The sequence below is a fragment of the Sinohyriopsis cumingii genome, chromosome 11 (genome assembly GCF_028554795.1).
Source record: "Sinohyriopsis cumingii isolate HCF-2022 chromosome 11, ASM2855479v2, whole genome shotgun sequence".
Lineage (NCBI taxonomy): Eukaryota > Metazoa > Mollusca > Bivalvia > Unionida > Unionidae > Sinohyriopsis > Sinohyriopsis cumingii.
The window spans coordinates 76,600,544-76,625,096 of record NC_142971.1 but is presented as its reverse complement, the minus strand read 5'-3'; the positions used below and the strand labels follow the sequence as shown (position 1 = coordinate 76,625,096).

The 24,553-nt window shown below is 34.3% G+C and overlaps 1 protein-coding gene across 2 annotated transcripts in view; it reads right to left on the bottom strand.

The window, feature by feature from the left end:
• Window positions 1-24,553, bottom strand: part of LOC149788788 (uncharacterized) — a 65,171-nt gene that overhangs the window by 24,656 nt on the left and 15,962 nt on the right. For both annotated transcript variants that reach the window (XM_089974903.1, XM_089974904.1), the window contains 5 exons: window positions 16,884-16,989; window positions 14,002-14,183; window positions 2,742-2,933; window positions 1,893-2,021; window positions 1,034-1,133 (listed from right to left, as the gene is read on the bottom strand). In XM_089974903.1, the coding sequence (XP_089831029.1) occupies window positions 1,034-1,133; window positions 1,893-2,021; window positions 2,742-2,933; window positions 14,002-14,183; window positions 16,884-16,989 (709 nt within the window). The remainder of the gene's footprint in view (window positions 1-1,033; window positions 1,134-1,892; window positions 2,022-2,741; window positions 2,934-14,001; window positions 14,184-16,883; window positions 16,990-24,553) is intronic.

Genomic DNA, 24,553 nt, shown 5'->3' with positions numbered 1-24,553 from the left:
AGATAAAAAATATTCTTAACTTTTAATGTGTTAAATGTTGGAGGTAAGCAATGTTTGTGGGCAAAATAACCAGGTATTTCCTTGTATATCGTATGAAACCCAACTGCAGGCAGGACAACCCAATGATGCACTATTCTCGTTCATTATGAGTTTCTTTTGCAGCATAAAAGACTAGACAAGTGTATGCCATTGTGGTGTATCTTTGAGTAAGTTATTTCCATCTGGTTGGATGATGCAAATGGAATCCTTGCTCAAAACTGGTCCTAGTGGATTAATCATCACTTGTGTTGATCTAAAAAAACATTGGAGAATCTGGGCTTTTGGTGACGAGACTAAAAGTAAAAAAGGCAAACATATGCCCCATCCATGGAATCTGAAATTTCCTTCATGCATGAACATGGTAGTCAAGGAAACTGATGGACAGAGAGAATGACTGACACATATAATACTTAATACTCTTTGAAAGTTATGGTGGGTCATAAAACAGTACACCGAAAAAAAATTCAAGTGCAATATATGCTTCTGGAAAAACTGAAACATTTTCTTTAGTGTCACTATTCCTTTAAAAGTTTATTTATCTTTCTTAAATAACAATCCATACTTAAGTATTTAATGAAAATTTAATGAAATCTGCAGATATTATGCTGTTGCTGTTGTAGGGTTTTATGCCTTTTTTCACCACAGTTTTAGAGATATTCCTTCTCTTATCCAAACACAGAAACATCATATCAAAATTAAAATACTTAGCAGTGCATACCAAGCTAGAAACAGGATAAGTTGCAGGTTAAATGGAATGTTGTGCAACTGTCAACTAATGAGTGCTCAATGATGGAGAAACTAAATTTATGCAACCTTAACTCGTACAAAAGTAATCTGCCAAAAAATGTTAATGAAAACGCTTTGCAAATGAGTGACATGAATAAGCCTGATTTTTAGCAAATTAAACTCGGAATACTGTGAACTGAGCAACATAATAGGTCTCATAACCTCTTCTGGCATAAAGAGAAATTTCAGACCTGAAGCTTTCACTTACTTTCCAGCGAAAATGCACAGAAGAGTGGCCTTCGATCCAACGGTCCCTTCAACTGATTTGGAATATTTCAAGATGGGTTTGGAGGTCACGTCAGCAGGAACTAAAACAGTGCAAGAGCGAAATAGAAAATTGTAGTGAACCTTGCCATAATGTCCAAAGATTAAGCACGCGTGTCAGATTGAATTGTCTCAAGTTAATATGGATTCTTCCAATTTATAAGCAAACTCTATCAAGTATTTTTGGGAAATGTAAGGAAATGAAAATCTTGAAACATAAGCTGATCGTCTTAGCTTCCAATCTGTCTTAGTTTCCAAATTTTATTCCCAATATGGTGAAATTGCATCAAAGGGTTAGGATTTAATATAAAAAATTAAAAACATTACAAAACAATAACACTGATATGATATTATACTTTGTCTGATTTACCATTTTTAACAAAGCACACTGAAGCAAAGTCAACTTCGAAATGAAACTATAGATGCTATAAGAAAGCTTGATTTGCATTCTGTTTATGTCATTTTCTAAAAAGTATTTTGAGATTCAGTGAATTTATTTCAACCTCCAACCGCCATATAAAATCAATGGTATATCTGCCAGCTGGCCACAAATATGGTGGCTGATGATGTCATTTGGGAACTATCTATAGGAAATATGACACGTAGTTACTGTATATCTGTAACATACCATGTCTGATTAAAATCTAGAGACTGCAGAACAAAGACAAACCAAAATTATATATATTCATGTCCAAAGCTAGGAAATGCAGAAATAACGATAATACTTGAAAATAATAATAATAATAATAATAATAATAATAATAATAATAATAATTAGCATTAAAAAGGGAGATAAATCTTACCTCTTTGAACATTCAAAATGAATTTTTCCAAGGATACAGCCTTGATACTGACAATATTGTTAAACAGCTGGCATCTGTAAGGGTTATTTAAGTTGTCTGAAACCCTCACAAACAAAAAATGAAGAGTTCCTGCCAGTAGAAAAGGTCATCACTTTAACAAAATGAGCAATACAGACGAAACAACAGTAGAATCAACAGCGATCAACCTCCTCAACTTAATTTACTAACAAGAATGTAAAGAATGAATGGAACAATTAACATGGCTTTTCGTTTTACATTTTCTGCACACCTTATAGATTATATTTCTTTGCAATTAATGATGAGTGAAAAATAAAAATGATTTGACATGTTTCAGAGTTAACTGGTAATAAGTACATGGATAATATTACATTATTACATCAAGAAATCTTGTTACATTTTGCAATATAGATGGGATAAAATCCTTTTAAATTCACCAAGAGGAATTGGACTTTATCCGGTCCCATTGCACAATGTTCTGACATAATACAGTATTTCATTTTTCAGATTGTGTTTTGCGTTTCCAGCATTAGGCAAAATATTTGAACAAACATCAATATGTCAACAATGGCAGCAGATTAGAGCATCACTCATACATAATATCAGAATTTAAGGTAAAAAAACAGCAGGCAGAGACATTAAAAAATTTCAGGAGTATCATCGCTAATACTAAATACTATTTCAAAGAAAACTCCTGTGGAAACAAAGAAACACTTCTCAAAACCATGAACATAATGTAATATATGGTGAATTATCCAAAGATAAAGCTTTTTAAGACATTTTAAGAAAAATTTTTTAACATACACAAAATCAACAACAAAATCCTATTACCATCAGCATCTAGAACAATTCTACGTTTATCCTCTGGAGTCGTTGGAAAAGCAGTGTTATCACCAGCACCAACTAACCATTCTAACTTTGATGCTGGCACACTGCTGGGCTGATGTTCACATGGCATGCTGAAATATGAATATTCATTCACAATTGGGTTGCTTGTCCTTGCTTGATCAAAACCAGTGAGAGCTGAAATTATAGGTTTTGGACAATAATAAATGTAATTAGAAAGTCAACATTAAACTTACATAAGTGGCATCAAATAGGTGCTCAGCATGCCATAACTCAGATTAAATACATCAGTCCATGCAATTATGTCCTACCCATGATTCCCAATATTTGTTTGAAAAGACATTTCCAGGTTGTTTTCCAGGATGAAATTTTTTTTTTCTTGAGGATTTAGATATAACCATTACTGAATGAAATTAAAGAACAGTTTCGCTTATAAGACTTGCATTTATTAAATCAAATGAAGTTGATATGTTAAGACTCTCACTAAGTATCCGAGTCAGATATGTGATCATGCACTAAACCACAAAATGTATAACACGAAACAAGCTTCATATCTGCATATTCATATAAATGGGCAGGTGAAGTCGCTTAAATATACATTAAAAAGTATAACTTTACTTTGTGAATTGCACTAAGGTGTTATCAGAAAACAGTAACATAATGAGAATAATTTAGTTTATTTTCGTTGTCAAACCTTTAATATGAAAAACATCTGAATTGTCCCATGTAAATGAAGATAGCAATCTATATGCATGTCATACAAAGTATATAGTAAATAGTCCATATCACAAAGAAACAACAATAAATTCAAAGTATGTTAACCTTATATTGCAAAAGAAAATCAATTTAAACCTGAATTTATTTGTGTCAATAAAACCCAGAACTAAATATTTTTCAAAACAACCAACCGTATTTTTCGCATATGTTTTTATTTTTTTATCCACATCATGTGTCCCAAGACTTAGGAAAGGAAATAAATTATATTCAGTTTGTGCCTCCCCCACCCGCCATCACCGCATGTTGGAAAAAAATAGATTAATAAAATGCTTATTTGATAATAAAATGAAAGAAACTAATCTTGTGCTGCTATCATTTATTCACTTTTTGTGGTCAATATTAGCATTTTATTAATATAATAATATATCCATGAACTCCGTATGAGTAGCGCATGTATCCATAGTGGTATTTCTTTCATCAGACAACACATTACATTGGTCATCGAAGTGAATATTGAGAAACCAATCATGTTTGGTTGTCTTCTAAAGTTTGAATGTCATGAGACTGAAAACTAGATCCTGATAAATCTCATACGAGAGAGAGAGAGAGAGAGAGAGAGAGAGAGAGAGAGAGAATTATCAACCCCCTTCCTCGAAAGCACCTGCCTTTCGGAATACTTCCAGTTAAGTACCCACGAATGTAGTTCTAGTTTATTTGTAGAACATTTTTTCCTCTCTTATTTTGGTGGTGATTGAAGAGTTTTATTTACTCATGTTTGGTGGGGATTTACAGGAATCTGTTTATTCTCGATAATATGAGCTCACGGTGTTGGTTGTTTTTATTTTGGCGACAGTTGTACATTGAGTAATGAAGCCTTGGTGATGATCCGGAAGCGAAATCTGTGTTCCGTTTACATGCTGCTATGTTGACAGTCCAGCAGCTCAAAAAAAAAAACAGGTCAGTCTTTGACAAGAACTTCACAGTGAAGTAACCTTTAATGGTATTTTAGATTAACATATGATTTGCATTGATTATCACACAGTGGAAAGGTCAGTATTGAGAAAGAAATGTAGAGAACATATAGTAAAATTAATTGTGTTTTATGTCCATTAATGTGTGATACGGTTTAAGGTACAAAATAACCAAGAGTGTATTATATCCAGGGTAACAATATGACAATATCTCGCAAATTAAAATCATTATTAGACATACATTTAATGTGTCACTGAGAAAAGATGACAATCTTTTTGATTCCATGGGTTACAAAAATATTATTAAAACAAGGTAATGCTGTGTATACTATTTGCACTGAGGAATTCGAGACCCGTTTGTGTCAATTATGCCTACAGATTGCATATAAATACATGCCCAGGTGTTGAATAAACACACCTTGAAACAACCATAAACTACATGTTTAAACTTACCGGTAGGATATCAAATGCAAAGGTTAATTTATTACAAAACAATCTGACCTCATAAACATGCTTTGGATTCCTTTTCGCGTGGCGATTTTTTTCTAACTATACATATGTATACAAATTCGTCTGACACGGGGAAGTCAACTTTGATTTCTTTCTTCCGGTTTTCGCAAGGACTTTAAAAATAAAGAGAAATGTTGAAAACACTTTGAAACGATAAGGTCTGACATTTACACAAAACGTGATTCCTCTCCATCATTGTTATCACCTATAGCATATATAAAGGGGAATACAATTAAATTAAAACGAACCACATTATAGATGTCCACTATTATATATAAGTTTGTAGTGCGATACTCAAGTAGTAAAGAGACCTTGCCTCATGCAAGGAATTAAATTGCATTGCTTAAAATTTCACCTATGAGGCCCATACGTCGACCATAAAAGCGTGCTAGAGAGGAGTGTGATGTAAAAGAAAATGAACCAGCTGCAGAAATACACTAATTTGAGACCCCAGTAAGAAGACAATGCGTACAAAACGATTACGTCAGACGAAGGCATTACAAGCCTTTTATATTAAATCAAAAAGAGGAAGTTGTAAATTTAGAAATTGCATGGAATTCGAGTAACAGCAAGACATTTCAAAATCCCCAAATAAATTGGTAAAAAATATATTTTTTCATAGCAGATGAATGAATGGGGGACATTTAGCAAGGAGTGGAAGACTAATATTATAAGACAATGAGTTAGATGGAAAAATTGCAAAGTGAGTTATCGTCCAACGTGATCTACAGATCCATGTTAGTGTGTGTAGTGTAAGCCTTAATCTAATTAGCTTTGAAATATAATTTGACAGTAAAAGTAATCAGATATCCCAAACTGGACTAGAACTGATACACACCAACCTCTGATTTATGTTATACATTCACTAGGGTTTATGTTCCATGGAGAATATACTCTCAAGGCAGACTTTACTTCCCTTCCAATCTGTTTTGATATCTGGTGTAATAAATACCTTCAGTAGTTATTCTTTAATAACAAATAACATTACATGGTGGCAGCGGAAAAACACTGGATTGAAATTATCAGCATTGAAAATGGCTTTAAACCAGTTTCCAAATCCGGAAAAATGTGACTTCTGGAGACATGAAACTTGTTAAAAGTGGCTTCAGCGCTTTGAACGCTTCGTCATGCGTCTGGACTTGGTGGAGAACGAATGACTGAACTGGATGCAGTAAAATTGTATTTACTGAAATATGGGAAACAGAAACATAAAATCCCAAATGTTCAACAAAATAATGTCAGCAGAAAAGAATGCATGAAGTGTGGAAAGAAAATTAAACATTCTCGAGACTAATGTCCAGCAAAATAAGTATATTAAGAAAACATAGGACACTATGCAAAATCAGCAGTTCGCACAATAGAATCTAGATCGGAATCTGGATTTCTAAGGACTATTAGCACGTAGAAGGATAGCCGTGGAGAACGCGAATGAGATTGAACAACACTTCACTTGTATTGAAGATTGATTTGGCAGAAAAAAACAAAACCATTTCGTGAGCTATTGAACGGTAAAAACACGTGGACTTGGTGTCCAGATCAAGAACAAGCTTTAAGAGATATCAAGCAAGAAATGATATATTCGCCAACTTTAGCACATTATGATCCATACAGAAAATAGTCGTATCTGCAGATGCATCTTTATTTGGACTAGATACTTTGTTACGGCAGAAGCACGGTAGCAATCTGAGACCGGTGGCGTTCGCATCACGAGGTATGCCAGAAACTGAGCAACGCTATTTCTCAAACAGAATAAGAGGCTCTTGCAATCACTTGGGCATGTGAACGCTTCAGTAGCTATTTAATTGGGTCACAATTCAAACTTGAAACTGACCATACGCCATTAGTACCATTAATGAGCACAACAATCTTGGGAGAGTTATCCCTTAGAATTCGACGCATTAGAATGCGTTTGATGAGATTCAACTTTTGTTTAGTTCATGTTGCTGGCGAACATCTTTTAAATGCTGATGCTCTATACAGAACACCTATAACTTATCACTTTGAGAGGGATAGAGAATTTCAGACTGAAACTAACTCCTACGTTGATTTCGTAGTTAGTAATTTGCTTGCATCAAATACTCGACTTGAACAAATAAAGTCTGAATATCGAAATGATTCGATTTGCAAACAACTTGTACAATTCTGTGAAACGGGGTGGCCAGAGAAATCCGCTATTGATGGAAAACTTAAATCGTACTGGACAGATAGAGGTGAATTTACAATTCAAAATGGTCTTTTAATGAAAGGTACACGCCTGGTCGTACCATAATCACTTCACAAAGAAATCCTCGGGACTATTCACGATGGTCACCATAAATGAGAGAACGCGCTTAAACGTCAGTTTGGTAGAAAAGACTAAGTACTAATCTAGAATACTTGGTAAAATCTTGCTAAAATTGCATCGAAAACTCAAGACATCAAGCTGAACCAATGATACCAAATGATTTTCAAGTCGACCCTGGCAAAGAGTCGCTTCAGACTTGTTTGAACTGAATGGACAAACATTTATTTCTGATTGATTATTTTTCACGATACATCGAAATATAAAAATTGCAAGACACAGGTTCTAAAGCAATTGCCAATCATCTCAAATCAAACTTTGCGCTATACGAATACCAGAAGTATCAGTTTCATATAATGCTCCGCAATACACATCTGCAATACTCAAACATTTTGCAATAAGTTATGGATTCAGGCATTTTACAAGTAGTCCAAAGTATCCACAGAGCAATGGTCTCGCCGAAAGTGCTGTTCAAAAAATTAAAAGAATGCTTAAAAAAACAAACGACTCGTACATAGCTCTTTAGACATATCGCGCAACACCATTACCAAATGGATACAGCCTTGCCGAATTATAGATGGGAAGAAAATTATAAACCGCATTGCCAATGGCACCAAACAACTTGGTGCCGAAATGGCGAGATTTAATGAAACTGAAGAAATCGGAAAACTATCAACAGCAAACTCAAAAGAGAAATTGTGATCGTCGACATCCCGCCAGAAATTTGAAAAGAAAACTTCAGGTAGGGAATAAAGTATGGATTAAAGATCAATTTTTCATCAGGGACAATTAAATCTGAGGCATCTACACCTCGGTCTTACATGGTGGTAACTAATGAGGGAGAGATATGGTGTAATATGTGAAATTAAATTCTCATGCCTACGACATTATTGGAACATGTCAGAGTTACTGTTTCAAAACCTGATATTTTGAATGACTCAGATGAAAGCAAAGCAAAGCCAACCAGTCAAAACGGAAATTATTCACGTTCGGGAAGATTGTCAAAAACACCTGAGAGACTGAACTTGTGAATATATTAAGCTGATGTAGCTTGTTTTGAAAAGAAGATGACTGCAAAGACAGGATGATAATTAACATGAATTAAACTTTTATGTACTTTGGTCTCACTAACCGTCGAAAAGAAAGGTGTAAAAAGTGAAATTTCTCACGACTGTTGCGGATAAAAAGCATCTAACCTTAGTACTTGCAGTTTCCGCAGCAGGAAATGTGTTGCCGCCAATGATAATTGTTCATGGTGTGAGGGAGCTAAAATATATTCAGGCACCAAAAGTATGGATCGTATGTGTGAAGGTTGGGTTTATTATTGAGGTGATGCTGCAGTGGATTAAAGAGATATATCTAAAGTATACAGGAAAGGAAAGATATCTTTTAGAGACAATTTATTCCAGGCGCATATTATAGACGCTGTAAAACAGGCTTTGAGAAGGGATAACACGGTGCGTGCAGTTATTTATGGATACATGCACCTGCGAGCTACAGCCACTATATGTCAGTGTAAATAAACCGGCCAAGTCCAACATGAGGAACAGCAGATGGCTTTTCCAAAGAAAATTACATGTATCATATTAGGAGTTCATATAAACAAACAGTTGTGGGCTGGATTGTGAAAGCAGTCGAATCGCTTCGGAGACAAGCCAGATCTGATCCAAAAGTCACTTAAAGTTTGTGGTATTAACAGTAACTTGAATGAATATGAGAACAATATCATAAGAGATACTGAATGTGATTGGAGCAACAGTGAAGAGGACAAATGTGATGAATCTGAGCGTGAGGAGGTTGAATGGACAATTAAGAATGTTGACAGATTGAAGAATTTAAATATATTAGCAGCATTCATGTTTGTTGGGCAATACTTAGATTCAGTCAGATATCACTGATGTGCAAAAAGATGTTAGGTTTCGGAATTTTTATGCTTATCAATCAGTCTGTACCTTCACTATATACCGCTATCTCTCTCTTCCTTTCTTTCTCTCTCTCTCTTTCTCTCTCTCTCTCTCTCTCTCTCTCTCTCTCTCTCTCTCTCTCTCTGAACATATTTTTACGTAATTACAGAGAATAGTTTATACTGTTCTCATCAATAGTTATTTTGCCAAAATAAGCCAAGCAACGAGCATGAATGGCAAATAAACCTTGACATTTTTAAAAAAAATTGGTTAAAATATAAATTAGAACAGTTCACACCGTTCCCATATACAAAAACGATTCTTTCTTGCCTGAGCTCTTGTTCTTAGCAAATGTGCATCTAGGAAGAAAACTGTAAACAAACAACTCTCACAGAGTTTTCCGTTTTAACGTTTTCTTTAATAAAATTTGCGTTTGAGTAAATTTTCCGACATGTAATTTTCAAATGATTTAAAAGGTGTCCCACAACTTACGACTCGAACAAAACGACGTGTCCCTGAACATACAATGCACAAAAAAGACTTTTAAAATAAATTCACGGTGTCCAAACAAATACAGTGTCCCAACATATACGGTAAAAACGGTAATCTCATTAAGGCAATTTAGTTACAAAACCATCTTTTAAAACAGTTATACAAGGGATGATTTAAATTTTGATTTCAATTTTGACCAAATGGTCCTCATTATTATATAGTACTGTATAGACAAGGATTTAATTTTCTGTAAAAGTCAACATATCGCATCATTAATTGCAATTAACCAATTCTGTATTTGACAAACTTTAAGGCTCATGTCAGTTCTTAATATATAATACAAGGGATACTATTCTCACTTTTCTCCTGCAACCTATTTAACCATTTAACTCATAAAGCATAGTTACAAAGTGCAGCGCTCTTTAAATAGTATACCTGTTACCTATTCGACTCCATATGCATAGGCCATCCTGTCAAATGTTAAGCAATGTAGCGTATGTTTAACAGCAATATGAACCATTTTACATTTTTGGTACACATTTATTATGTGTGGAAAAATATCAGAGTAAAGTCCGATTGTTATTGCTGTGTAATTATTTTGCACTAAAGAAATTTGTATGTGTTTAAAATCTTGAGAGAACTGACCAACCGTAGCTGCCATTTCTCTTACTCGAAAATTACAAGCTTTTTGTCCACGTCTACATCACTAAGTCATCTGAATTTTATAATTTATAAAAACTAATTGCTGCCTACATCAATCTCAGAGCCTTTACCTAATTATTGAAGATTTCAAAGTTGCGATTCCATTCGTGAAAACTTCGTAAGAACTGAATGAAATCCACAACCTTCATTTTGGAGAGTAGAGATTACGAGCCAGTTACTTTGAACAGCAGGTATGGATCAGAGCATAAACAGTGACAAAGTGATCTGACGTAATTGTCATTTGCAGAAGTGAATGTAGTATTTAATAGGGGTTTACCCCGAAGGTAGCGCTACGAAAACCGGCTTAAAATGGACGATGTTTACAGCAGACGTCAAAAGGCGCTTCCATGCAAATGGAGTAGAGACGTCAAAAGGCGCTTGCATGAGGTAATGGATTAAGATCGCTTGCATGAGGTAATGGATTAAGATCTGAAATCAAACGTTAAGCAGCATACTGCAATGTAAAGGAATAGCACCAATATTCAGCAAAATTTTAGAATACAAATATGACTTGTAACTCTACAATATTAGAAATTTGTGTGTGTGTGTGTGATATAGATGTTTAACGTAGTTATAATAATAATGCAATCAAATTGCAATCGTGTCTACATGTTGGCAGTTTATAGTGATGTCAAATACTGAGATATCATGCCAAACATGAGCATCATGTTGGACCCAGTCATTTTCCTGACACAAGACCGACAACTTAATGTTAAGCGCTTAGTAGAGCAGGTGCTAGTACCATTTTTTAATAATACGTTTTTGGCATGGCTCGGGCAGAGCTTTAATCATCTAAGGCAGACACTCTAAATCTTATGCCATCGCAATACAAGGAATGGAAGTCAATTTTCTAATCAGGTTTCCTCAAATTATTCCCAAGTCTGTTTTCACGTCTGGACATTTATGTTTAGGTGTGGGATCAGAGCTATATCCTAAAATTGGAATTTGATGCCACAATGTGATAGCGGTATATGGTAACCATTGACCAGATGCCCGAACAAACTTATAGTTATGTTACATCAAACAACACCTGTTTGAAAAGGGAAAAATGATTTTATTTTCTCATAAATTACAAGTATTGTAATCCTTCTATCTTTAATAGCTAAGAGATGATACTAAACCACATGGTTCATAATCTATGGTGTGACACATTTCGAGGACATTTCAAGGACCGGTGCGCTTTCGGTATATTTATCAATCAATATTTAAAATATTAGTAAGAATGTTTCCTGACAAGGGGCTTCGCATTATCTGTGCAATATGCCTGAGACATTAAAACTGAGAGAAAAAAATAATCTTAGGAGAATGACAACATATTATTTCTAAGAAAAACAAAGTGTTAAAATGTTTATATGAAGAAGAAACAAGAAATATAGATTACATAGAAAATAAGGTACACAAGGTTCTACACTTACAAACAAAAATTCAAGCAAAATGTATAAGCACTTGCTGAAAAATACCTAGATAGATCTTCCGTAATCTTAATGCCATGTACACACTTTATGCATTATGCATACCTGAAGTTGTCCACAGCGAACAATATTGATTTTTGGAATAATTTTGATGCATGATATGATGCATTCTGCCGCAAAAGTATGCCACATGCTGCCGCATCTAATTTGTCATATCTGTTGTCAATTGATCTCTGATTGAAATTGTACAGGTATATTTGCATGTAGACGAAAGTATATTGTGTAGAAAGCAAAATTTATGTCAACAGGCATACGGACATAATTTACACCCAAACATTTGGTCACGAATTTTAGATCATATGCCAGAATTCATATGTTTGAATGTGCAATAAAATCAAATTGTAACCATTTTTGTGTATATCTTTCATTATTCTTCGTTTCGATACACGATGTATTGGTAAGAAAAGAAACTTTCATACATTTGTTTGTCAATTAATTTGATATATGTTATGGACCGATACTTATTTTCAAATACTTTTCATGGTAAAAACCTTTTTCAGGTACATTGCAAGATGGAATCAAATTACAAGTACATCTTAAGGTATCATGCGAACCCTGACTACAACATTGATAACGAGACAGATTTATCAATTAGAAAGATTATATGAGAACATGGTAGTCATGTGATACGAACAAAGCATCACTAACACATGTTCCTTGTTTTTGAATCCTTTCCATGTATTGTCCTTGGAATACATATGTAGAAAATATGTGTTCTTTCATTTTCTTATTACTAACAGTATGCAAGTTTCCTTTAATATTTTTCAAGTTTTTCTATATCTGAAACAAATTATTGTGTTGATATCTCGCGAAAAGTGAACCTAACATGTAGGTACTTGTGTGACCCGTTCAAATTTCAACAATGATGTAGGTTGACCTCACCATTCAGCAGGTTAAGAACATTGTAATACTCTCAATTTGTGAAAAAATAATTTTCCTCTCAACTTCATGCAGGTATGACAATGCAACAGCAACAATTTCACTAGGCCATCTGGTAAGTGGATACAATATGCCACCAGCATGTTGGCTTTTGATGATATTCAACTGGTTTTCATTCCTACCACTATAAGAAACGATGTTGTTGTTGCTGGTTTAACGCCATATTTAAGCACAATATTGGCTATATATGGCGACCAGAATTAATGGCGGATGAAGAACCCGGGAAAACCCCAGAAAGAACCATTGACCCCCGAGAAGCTACTGGCAAGCTTTCTCATATAGGCTTCCCTTGAGTATTAGGACTGACAATATAAATATGTTTATGGCAACGACCATAATGATTTGAACTTTAATCTCAGAATAATCTGATCAGAATTCAATATATGTATCGGATGAGAGCTCATTATATTTATGTGATCAGAACTAAATATATTTATATGTGTGTGATTTGAATTTATAATTAACTTTACCGATTTTTCAGTCATAATACTTTTATGTTTGCAGTATGGCAATTTACATGTCTAGTAAAAGAACTGCTAGTAACATTGTTTTAACAGATCTTAGGTATGACGCATCTATGGTTCAACCCATGGTTTCCAGAAATCATAGGCACATGCTCTAACCACTTCGGAATTAGGATAAGGTCAGTTCTGTTAAAACTTAATTACATAATTGTATCATCAAGTGGTTGGATAAACGTTTTGGTTCTTTTCCAACTTTCATCAATATCTACAAAATTCAAGGCTTTTTCACGGTCACGAATACGTTTTATCATTCTCCCGACTATCCCTGATATCCTGGTAGTATAGGAACCATCATTCCGTCTAAATCTATTTAATTTTAATGGACAAGTTTCAGTCTAGTCTGACCATTCACAATTTGCAAGAGTAACAAGTCCATAAACTTAACTTATCTAACCAGCTTTTCATTCGGCACTAAAAAACCATTATAACTTCAATAGTTAGAGCTTCATTTCTTTTCAACTAAACAGCATACCCGTTGTAATATCAGCCCTGAATTTGTTGATAATTGTGTTGTAACAAGAAAAGACTCTTCCATTTTTCCGAAAATATATCCGAAGCAGATGACATGGATATACTAATCCTGGTTCATGAACTGTGACAAGTTTACAACTCCACTAAAATGTTCAATTCTTTGTCGGACTTCATAAGACCTATTTATGAGTCCCTTCAACATTAAAAACTAAATTAAATATTCCTAGTAAGTCTAGACACAGGCAGTAAAAATTAGACTTACATGCTACTTTGACTTCCCAAAATCCTGACAGAGATGTTCCCTGGCTATTTTGAGCAAAACACTGGTATGTCCCCTCTCCACTTACAACTGTCACACTTTTGATTCTTATGACACCAGTGGCTGAATCAATTTCATACTGTGCGTCATTGGTCAGTGCAATTCCATCCTTTTTCCAGATGTACCTGTAAAAACGTCAAATTAATGTTATTATAAACCAATTTCTTTCACCTGAATTTTTCCATTTTTTATTCCGTTTTTCAAAATGTTAGTAATTATAAAATGCATCAAAACCTAATATTTGAACTGGATACTAAAGTGTATTTGTTTTTAAATTCCTTATTATTAATATAAATGAATTTAATCTTCAATGGTTTCCTCCATTTGCATTATTGTTACGACTCTATGGTCACAAAATAAGTAACAGAAAGAAGCAAAATCAACAAGTCTTGTGAAATTTAATAACGGATTTAATTATCAAATCATATATGAACATGTTTGAGAACTTGCAGTATTATGACGTGAATCCAGAATAATCATAATAAAGTAATATATGTAAGCTACAAATGAATGAAAATCTATAATAAAGTTAAAAGCCCGAAATGAACTTATTGGCCAAGAATCATAATGTTAATATGGTGTCATCCAGTACTCCGTCAAACAATTCACAACACTTCCAAAATGATATCATAGTCTAAATAATGAGTCCTTTCTATCTCCAATGAACAGTCCAAACAAGTATGTTTTTAACTCGAATATCTCAATACAACATAAAACACGTCTGCAGAATTATGACAGCAACAAAAGAAATGAGAATGACTCCAAAATCAGAAAGAATGTAATTGCTCACTTCTCACCTAAAATAACTTAATATTAAGACTATATTCACAAAAAGATCATACTACTCATTTACCTAGTCATGTGACCTAACCCTGCCAATGGAAGTAACTGAATTCTTCCAGAAACATCAAAACACTAGCAGCCAATGACACATTAAATCAAAGCTGTCATTAAGTCTTATTATTAATAATTGTCAATACATGTGTAAACATCTATTTATTAATCTTATGTAACATTTTTCTCTTAATAGACTCAGGTCACATGGGCAAAACTAAAGATATTATGTACGATTTGCAGCTATGAATACAAGTAACAAAAATATAGATATACATAACAGTATGTTCTATATTTCAATACAGCATAGGCAGAACAGAAACTAATTTGGTGTTTTTACTCACTGTCACCAATTTCAAAGTTCGGATAAGTAACCAATATAATATCTATTACGATGGCCACAGCACATCCCAATGCCATGTCAATATTGTTTCATCAACATGAGTTGGAACAAAATAAATAATATGTAGTTCTGTCCAAAAGTATGAGTTATACACATCAGGTACCTGTAAATTAAAATCTACACTGTTCAATCTGAGTTTTCAAAAACTGTCATAATCTGCTGGTAGATTATACAAGGGTATGACAGATTTAAGCTGTGTGGTGTCAAGGTGCCCATTGTGGCGGTTGAACAAGTAATGAATTACGGTGGAACTTGCTTACCAGAGATGTCAATATCTTTTAATATACAATCTGAGCATGGTTGAGTGGCAGCAGTGAAATGGCACATCAAGTGAGGGGAGTGTCAGAGAATAGTGCATATTTGATATATTTGGGGATATAAAAGACCTCAATGCAAATGCATGTTTCATTTTTAATTACCTTCATACACCTTAGCTTAGCAACTGAACTTTTATAAAGATTAGAAAGATCATTTCTCAAAATGCAAGAAAACATCTCTTATATGATAATATTAAAACGCACCCAGGAAGACTAAAATAGATATTTCATCTACAAGAATGCCAATAAACTACAAATAAATACCCATTCAGCTCCTTGTCCCTAATAATTGACCTATATAATGGATAGCTTTCTGTTTGCTTCATAGCTTTGATGTTTTCCTAATTAATGAACACATTACAGAAATGATGTATGCTTAATGATACAAGAAATAAAATATGATTTCAAAAAAAGCTTTCCATGTTTTGATCAAAGCTCGGATGTTTTCTCGAAAATATGGCCTAATTCTCTGAGATGTTCTTATCCAATTAGTGGTTGGCATTACTATTATACCCACACTGATCAAATAGTTGCTTAGATAACGTGGTCACCGTATTACGGCACTTTAAGACTATTGTCAAATTATATCAACATTTCGATGTTGGGATAAAAAACACTCATTTAATATGGTTCATAAATATAACTCACCATATCATTATTCCAACCTTTTTCTTTCCCAGGGCGAGTGCGTACGTGTGTGTTTTGTGATTTTTAATGTAGCTTTAACAATTCATGTCATATCCCTATATTTGCTTATAGTTTCTACTGGAGTCAGACACAGTCACATTATCACAACATCAGGCCAACTAGACCTAACATTAAACTCTTAATGCTGAACAATGCAGTTGCTAATACCATTTGTTATGTCTTTAGTATGACTGCACCAGGTTTCAAACCAGTGACTTCCTGGATCGGGGGCAGACACTCTAACCACATAGGTCATCTCCAGCATGTACTGATTTGTTAAAATCTGCGTTGGTATTTCCTGTATTTTCTAACATACGTTCATGATTAGTTTATTCATGTGCTGACACACCTGGTAGCGGCTGATAGCTGTAAAGGTGATAATTCCGACAGCCTAGACAAATAAACAATTACAGTAGTACTTGTATAACCACACATATCGAAGTGGTGCGCATATACATCAGATACCATATTATGGTAATTTAATACCAATGACTATGGTGGAACTCACATTCACCCTTAAAGAACAAAGTGGTCCTAATAATTATTTTATCCAATTATCACTAACGGAGCACAGTGGTACTTACTTGGGTTTAGGATCTCCTCCAGCCTGACACCTTTCTGTTGCACTACTGCCTGGCTTGACATATTGTGTGTTGAAAAGAATTGTTAACATGTTAGGAGGGACAGCCCCTGTAATGAAAGATGAGAATGAAATTTATAATAAATTATGCAAAGGTTTCGGGGAGAATTTCTCTTTCTTCCCTCATTTATAATAATAATTGTATTCAGATTGGAATGGTGACCAATAAAGGCATTTGAGTTGCAGCACACTAGTAATGATACTTTCCTGCATTGTCATATGGTTATACACTCTCATTATGGACTGGACTAATTTTATTCATCCATTTTCCACAAAGGATGACATACCAGTAGAGAAATTAGTAAAGGTGAAATACATTATATCAATGCATCGTAACTGTGCCATATCGAAACAAGAGACAGAAAATCAATACAAGTTATACATATAGTATGCAAGATATATTAGTCTGCAACAGTCAAAAATAAGTATCATTAGTTTGCCTTAATATTCTTTAAAGTTAGAATCCCTCCGAAGCGGCATCTGCCGTAAGAGGCGCTCATTTGTGTTCGTAAAAATGAGAAAGACTTTTGAGAATACTCGCTCGCTATAAATTAATACAAAGTGATGTGGTTTGCGCCACCTTTCCGTGCTAATTATCTGAACTAGATGCATGTTTGGCATATTATATACATTGCAAACGTGTTCCACTTGTATAATAAAGTATTTAACGGATGATTAAATAACCACTATTACACGAAGCTATTGCTCTAAAATACTTTAGTCGATTTGAAAGCTACACTACGGGTTTGTCACACTGTTAAATGTTACATTGAATTCTCATTGATTAATGCTTGTCTTGGTCCAGGTTAAGTAATCAACATCAATTAGTAATTAAATAAGCTTATTCCCTGCCCGATAAACAGGAAGACTGGTAAAGCCGTAAATAACTTTCGCTCAAGGATCATTAATTGACTTGTAAAATGCATAAACAGTGGTACTGTCTGTGTGCACACTTGCATTAATTGTACAGAGTTACGAATTCAAGCACATGGAAAATAGAAGATTCCCACAAATTTGTTGAAAGCCCGCATATGGACATGTGCTCGGTGAAGTATACAATTTTTATTTGCCGGTAACCGTTCTTGTCGTAAAATCTGTTTTTAGGGTAGGCAACATTACACATCAGGGTTATTCCAACATGTCATGATATGTTGTTAAACTAACTTTGATTGGCCTATGGTACCCATGAATAAGCATTATGATGGCATAGTTAGCACCTCTCATGAAGGAAGTTTACAAATGCGTGTTTAAAATACGGGCTATCTAGAAATCCAAAATTGTCTGATTCCTTTTGAGGTTCATTATGATTTCGTTCGGGAAATACTGACTGATGGTTGAGATGATGACAGCAATTTTCAAAGATATGAAGTATATTGGATTGCTGGAGCTGGGAACGTGTTCATGTATATACCAGTTAGTTATTTTGAGCCCTAAAATGGTGGTAAATACAAGTCAGATGTATGTGTTTGATATTCAAAAATAGACGGCACGACGGTCATTCTCCATTTTAGCGATATTTCGAAAATAAATATAGAAAGGGAAGAATACTGAGTCTAATCAAAATACATTTAATTTAAAGTATAATGCAATGTTGTTTTTAACCTGATCGTAATTTTTCAATCGATATATCCATGTTAGGGTAACGATACACTGAATAGATTAGGGTTAAAATATGAAATAAGAAAAAAAGATATTTATTTGAATACCCTTGTCTGTAAAGGCAGACTATGACATTAACGGACTCAAACAACATTATGGAACAGATAAGAAATCTGGCATAATATCTAGTAAATCACTGAGTCAACAAGGCTGTGTGTTAGTGAAAAATCCTATTTTTTACCAGATGTATCCAAATGATAATAACTGTGAGTTCCGGAAATTGTACATAACAATCAAAATGATCAATTTATCGACATATTCAAGCTGCTAAAGGAAACACACAACGCTATTCATACACAGAAGCAGAACAGAGTACGCTCATAAATAATTAACAGATTAATGCTTATACAATTTGAGATAACATATTTTATAGAATGTTGATTTCAGTAAACCTCTAAGAAAGTCGAGCTGGAGGAAAGAGACACATATTTACGTTTTTGATAAATATTGAACTATGGCCGTTTTTCCGTTCCCTCCTTTTCTTCCACTCCCTTTTGACATCTTTGACAAAAGGATTGGTCTGCCTCAAGTCAAAATAAGGTCAGCGATTTTACTTAAATTGTAAATGGGGAACAATTTTGGAATTTCTCTTTTATGCAGAAATATTTAACCATCGAAAGAAGGTACCCTAAAACGTTGAATAAAACTCACTATCAACCAGCGGTTGTCATCAATATGTCTATCTGTAATATGTCTGTATAGATGTCTATCTGTAATCTGCATACTGGAAATACAACTAGGAATGTCAAATAAATAAAACTGCACCGTTCACCCTCTAAATAGTTCATGTGCATATCAATATGCATCGTTCTGCACGCTGTGTACTGTGAATCGTATCGGTACCAGGCACAGTTGTATTGTTTCATGCCATAATGATCTCTAGAGACCTGCTGAGAAAGTAAAATGTCATTTTAACCTTTTCAACACTGCATATATATATGTCTCATTTTGACGATGTAGTCTCTGACTGGCCAGTATCGGGGATCCACATTTGTAAATAATCACTTTTGTAGTATGATTTTTTGCATATTATTTTAATACATTTGGGCTTTAAGATAGATTGTTTACATGAAAGTAGGTTTTCCGATCTATAAATATTAACCTTCCAAGTCACCAAGGTACATCCAAAATGGCAGACTTCTCAGAAAATGAATCTGAATTGTGTACAGAAGAAATAATAGAAACTTCTGATCTTGTAAATATGCGTAAAGAAAGGGAATATTTGGAATAAAAATTAATGGAAGTTGTTTACATAGAGATGACAATGACTACTTCGAAGGCTTTACATTTTCTGCTGTTTACTGCACACGAATTACATCAATGGCCTAAGTATCTCAATTGGATTGTAATGTTCGCAAATTGTCAGAATGGATGGCACAAGTACTTGATGGATCTTAACCACTTCTTTAATATTTGCTGGTAGTTTCTAGTGACTACGTACTTGTAGAAATATCCAGATTTTCAAATAAGAGACAGCCCAAAATCAACACAAAGGTGCTTGGACTTGTGTCCCAATACCTGAATTGGCCTTTTATGGTAAACACACCCGAATTTTTTCAATGGACTAAATCAGACTGACATAAAAGTAAAGGATTTCAAAATAAAATACAAGGTGAAATAGGAGTTAAGGAAACTTGAACTTCAGAAAGAGTAAGAACAAATGCAACTTCAGTTACAGAAATAAGAAACAAATGTTATTGGAGTAAGAGGAGAGAGAGAGAGAGAGAAAGAGAAACACATGCAGTTACACGCAGAGGAAGAGGATAAAAAAGACAAATGCAGTTACAAAAAGAGCAAATGCAGTTACAGAAAGATACAAAATAAAAACAAATGCAATTAGATAAGGACTAATGAGAGGGACATATACTAATGCAAATACAGAATGAGTGGAGGGGATGTTAGTTTATAATAAAAGACATAGAGCTGGAAAGTGAAATGCACGTTCACACTTCACATAAAAATTCAAGTTTTTATGTTTTAAGACATATCAAGTTAGAATCCCCTTTTCTGCAAAAGAAGTAAGTAGACATATATTTTCCTTATTTTGAAAAACTTGTTGGAAGTTTGAAGTATCCAAGAGAGTACTAGACTATATTATTCCAATGTGTACTCACTGGTAAAGCTCGTGATATTTACATTTCACTGTCACTAGAGCAGAGTGGTGATTATGGTATGGTTAAGGACTATATCTTGATGGTTTATGAGTTAAGCCCTTAGACTTATCGACAAGGTTTTAGGAAGTCTAGAAAAGCAACTGACCAGACCAGTATCAAATTTGTATGGGAAAAAGCACGACAATTTGATAGATTGTGCTCTTCTAGAAAGGTTAATAAAGATTACAAAAGTATCAGACAACTCTACTTACTTTAAGAGTTCAAGAACTGTGTTAATAGTGACATTATGATTTATCTTGATGAGCTTACGCTCGAAATCATGGAAAATGCTGGCCGTGCAGCTGACGAGTATTTATTCTCTCATAAAAAAATGAAGCTGCCAAGTAAAAGACACATTCCCAGTTTAGATACAAATTGAAGTTTTGATGACACTACGAATAATAGGTTAGTGCACCTTTTCAGAGAAAAATAAGTAGACAAAGATTTCCCTCGTTTAAAACAAAAAACAGTGGAACATTTGAAATGGCCAAGGGAGCATTGGATTATGTTATTACAATGTGTAAGTACTGGTAAAGCTAGTAATATTTACAATTCACTGTCATTAGAGCAAAGTGGTGACTATGATCTGGGTAAGGAATTTATCCTAAAGGGTAATGAGTTAATACATGAAGCTTATCGGCAAAAATTCAGAAACTACAAAAAGGAAGCAGAACAAATTCATTTCAAATTTAAAAGAGAAAAAACGCAGTTATTTTATAGATGGTACTTAGCCGGAAAACTCAATGGAGATTATGAAAGTCTCAAAAATCATGTATTACTTTAAGAGTTTAAGAACTGCATCCATAGTGAATTTAAAGGTTGAATCCTTGGAAAATGCTGCTCGTGTCGCTGACGATTATTCCTTAGCTCATATATTTTCATTTTGTAGGCAAGACTTTACATCAGCAGTAGTCTGGTAGAAAAGTAGTTCAGCCTAACACTAGACCTTCAAAATCACAATCTGGCACAACGTTTAAAAATCAAGCTTCATATAAACTTGATCAAAAATCTTTGTCTCTTCCGCCGTGTACCTATTGCAAGAAGAAAGGGCACGTCTTTTTCTGAATGCTACAAATTGAAAAAGTATCAGAATCGGAACAGACCTATTCCAAATGCGTTCATTTCTAAGAGGTCAAGGTTACGGTCATGTATTGGAAGCAATACGTTTGGTGGGTCTAATAAGCCCCAGTTTGATTTTATTTTGGAGAATTATGAAACATCCATGTCGATGTGTTCTATGTCACTATTGGGTGATTCGGTCAATCAAATTCCTATTAAAATTGTAAGAGACGCAGGAGCTTCTAAAAGTGTTTTATTATCAGGTACTTTGCCTTTTTCTGAGAAGTCTTCTTCTAATGAGATTTTTCTTATTCAGGGAGTAGAGTGCGTTTTTGTTAATGTTTGTCTCCATTGTGTAAATTTGTCATCAGACTTTCTTTCAGGACCAGTGACTGTCGAAACAGTGTGTGCTTTACCCGTTGAGGGCAATCATTTGTTGCTAGGCAACAACCTAGCTAGCTGATATATGGGTATGGTGTATTCACTGATAACTGACAAGCCTTGTTTGGATCAGAAAGTCGATCTTATTGAAAGATAATTCTATGATTTTTACGGAGCATGTGCAGTTACTAGAGTTATGGCAAAGAAAGCTCTTGAGAATAATGTTATCAGGAAATTATTCCTTTACCTGACATACGCATTGGACAGGCTTTTGATGAGGTCACTTTCACTCTTGGTTTGGATCATTTGAAAGGTACTGATCACAGTGATCCTCTTTTAACTACTCATTCCCTTTAATCTAATCAGAGTGATAAACGACACTCATGTGTCGGCGAATAGGAAAATATCATGAGATTTCGTGTTTGTTTGTTTCATCGTCAATGCGCTGGAAGTATTCGGCTCATCCCATCGAAAGCACTTGCTCGTGGGGCATAGGATGAACCGAACTCACTGTTTCGAAATATAGTACAATATACATAAATTACCGTCTGGTATCTTTGTACATAAAAAAGAGAAACCCGAGTACATGATTGTAATAAATAAAGTTTTTGATATAATTCCGTGGCATACAGAGAGACAATACTTAGTCTGGCCCACCAATCTACTTTGACTGGTCATTTAGGGATTAATAACACTTATCACAATATCTCGACTCATTTATATTGGCCAAATTCAAAAGTTATGTTTGTAAATACCGTGCATCTTGTCATACGTGTGAAATAGTAGGAAACCCAAATCAGAAGATAACAATGATCATCTGCAACCTATTCCTTCATTTAACGAATCATTTAGCAGAATTATGGTTAATTGTGTTGGTCCCTTATCTAATAGCAAGTCAGGTAACTAATACATGCTGACCATAAGGTGTGCGTCAACAATATTTAAACAGGCATTTCCTTTGAGAAATATTAAATATAAAACAATAGTAAAAGCTTTGATAGGTTTTCACTCTGTTTGGCCTTACCAAACCGGTCCATTCTGATCAAGGCTCAGATTTCATGTCTGGAATTTTCAGCAAGTTATGAACGAATTAGGCATCCAACAATTCAACTATTCTGCCAATACCCTGTGAGTCAGGGGGTTTTATAAAGATTTAATCAGACTTTGAAAATTATGACTTGTTCATATTGTTTTGATACTGATAAAGATTGGGAAGAAGTCATTAATTTACTAATGTTTGCTGTTAGGGATTCAGTTAAAAAATCTTTAGGATTCAGACCCTTTGAACTGGTTTGTAGACACTTTCTGCTTGGACCATTGAAGTTGTTGAAAGAGAAACCTTTTCTAATAAAGATAATGAAATTAATCTTCTCGAGTATGTTTCCAATTTTAAGTAGAAGTTGTTAAAGGCTTGTGAGCTTACGAGAGCGAACATGCACTCTACTCAGTCAAAAATGAACTTAAAGTATGTTCAAAATTTCAAAGGAAAGGAGTTTTCAGCCTGGTGATAGAGGTCTGGCTGATTTGCCCATACCACAAAATCCTCTTCAGATGAAGCATTATGGTCTCTACACAGTTGAAAAGAAAGTGAATGATTTAAAATACATCAAAAATAATCATGGGAGGCAAAAACAAAAATAAATGTGTAAAATAAACATCTTAAAGGAATATATTGAAAAAGATATCCATGTTAGACACGTATTTAATTTAGTTGTACCTGTCCCACTGAGTAAAGATTTAAGTGAAGGAATACAATCGTACTCTACTGATTTTGGAAGAACAAATCTTCGGAATTCAGAAATTATGGATGATCTGGACAGAAATTTGCACATTTGCAACAGGAAGAAAGGGATGAACTTAAACAGTTATTATTTAATACGATGACTTATTTCCATATGTTTCTACAAGAAGAAACAACATTTTTCATGACTCTGAAATTGTAAATTCAAAACCTGTGAAACAACACCCGCACAGGCTGAACCCTCTCAAACAGGAATACTTGAAAAAACGAAATTCAGTATTTGCTGGAAAATGATTTCATATTGCCCAGTAAAAGTGAACGGAGTTCACTGTGCATACTTGTTTTAAAACCAGATACAACTTTCCGTATAAGCATTGATTATAGGAAGGAGAATCTTGTGGCTTACAAAGATTCATTTCAATTGCCAAGAATCACTGGCTTCATTGATAGAATAGGAAATGCCAAGCATGTTACCAAATCTGACCTTCTAAAAGAATTTTGGCAAATTCAGCTGACGGAAAGAGCAAAGGAAATTTCGGCATTCGTGACTCCAGATAGATTTTATCAATATAAAGTGATGTAGTTTGGGATGGCAGGTTCGCCAAGTTCGTTTCAGCGTCT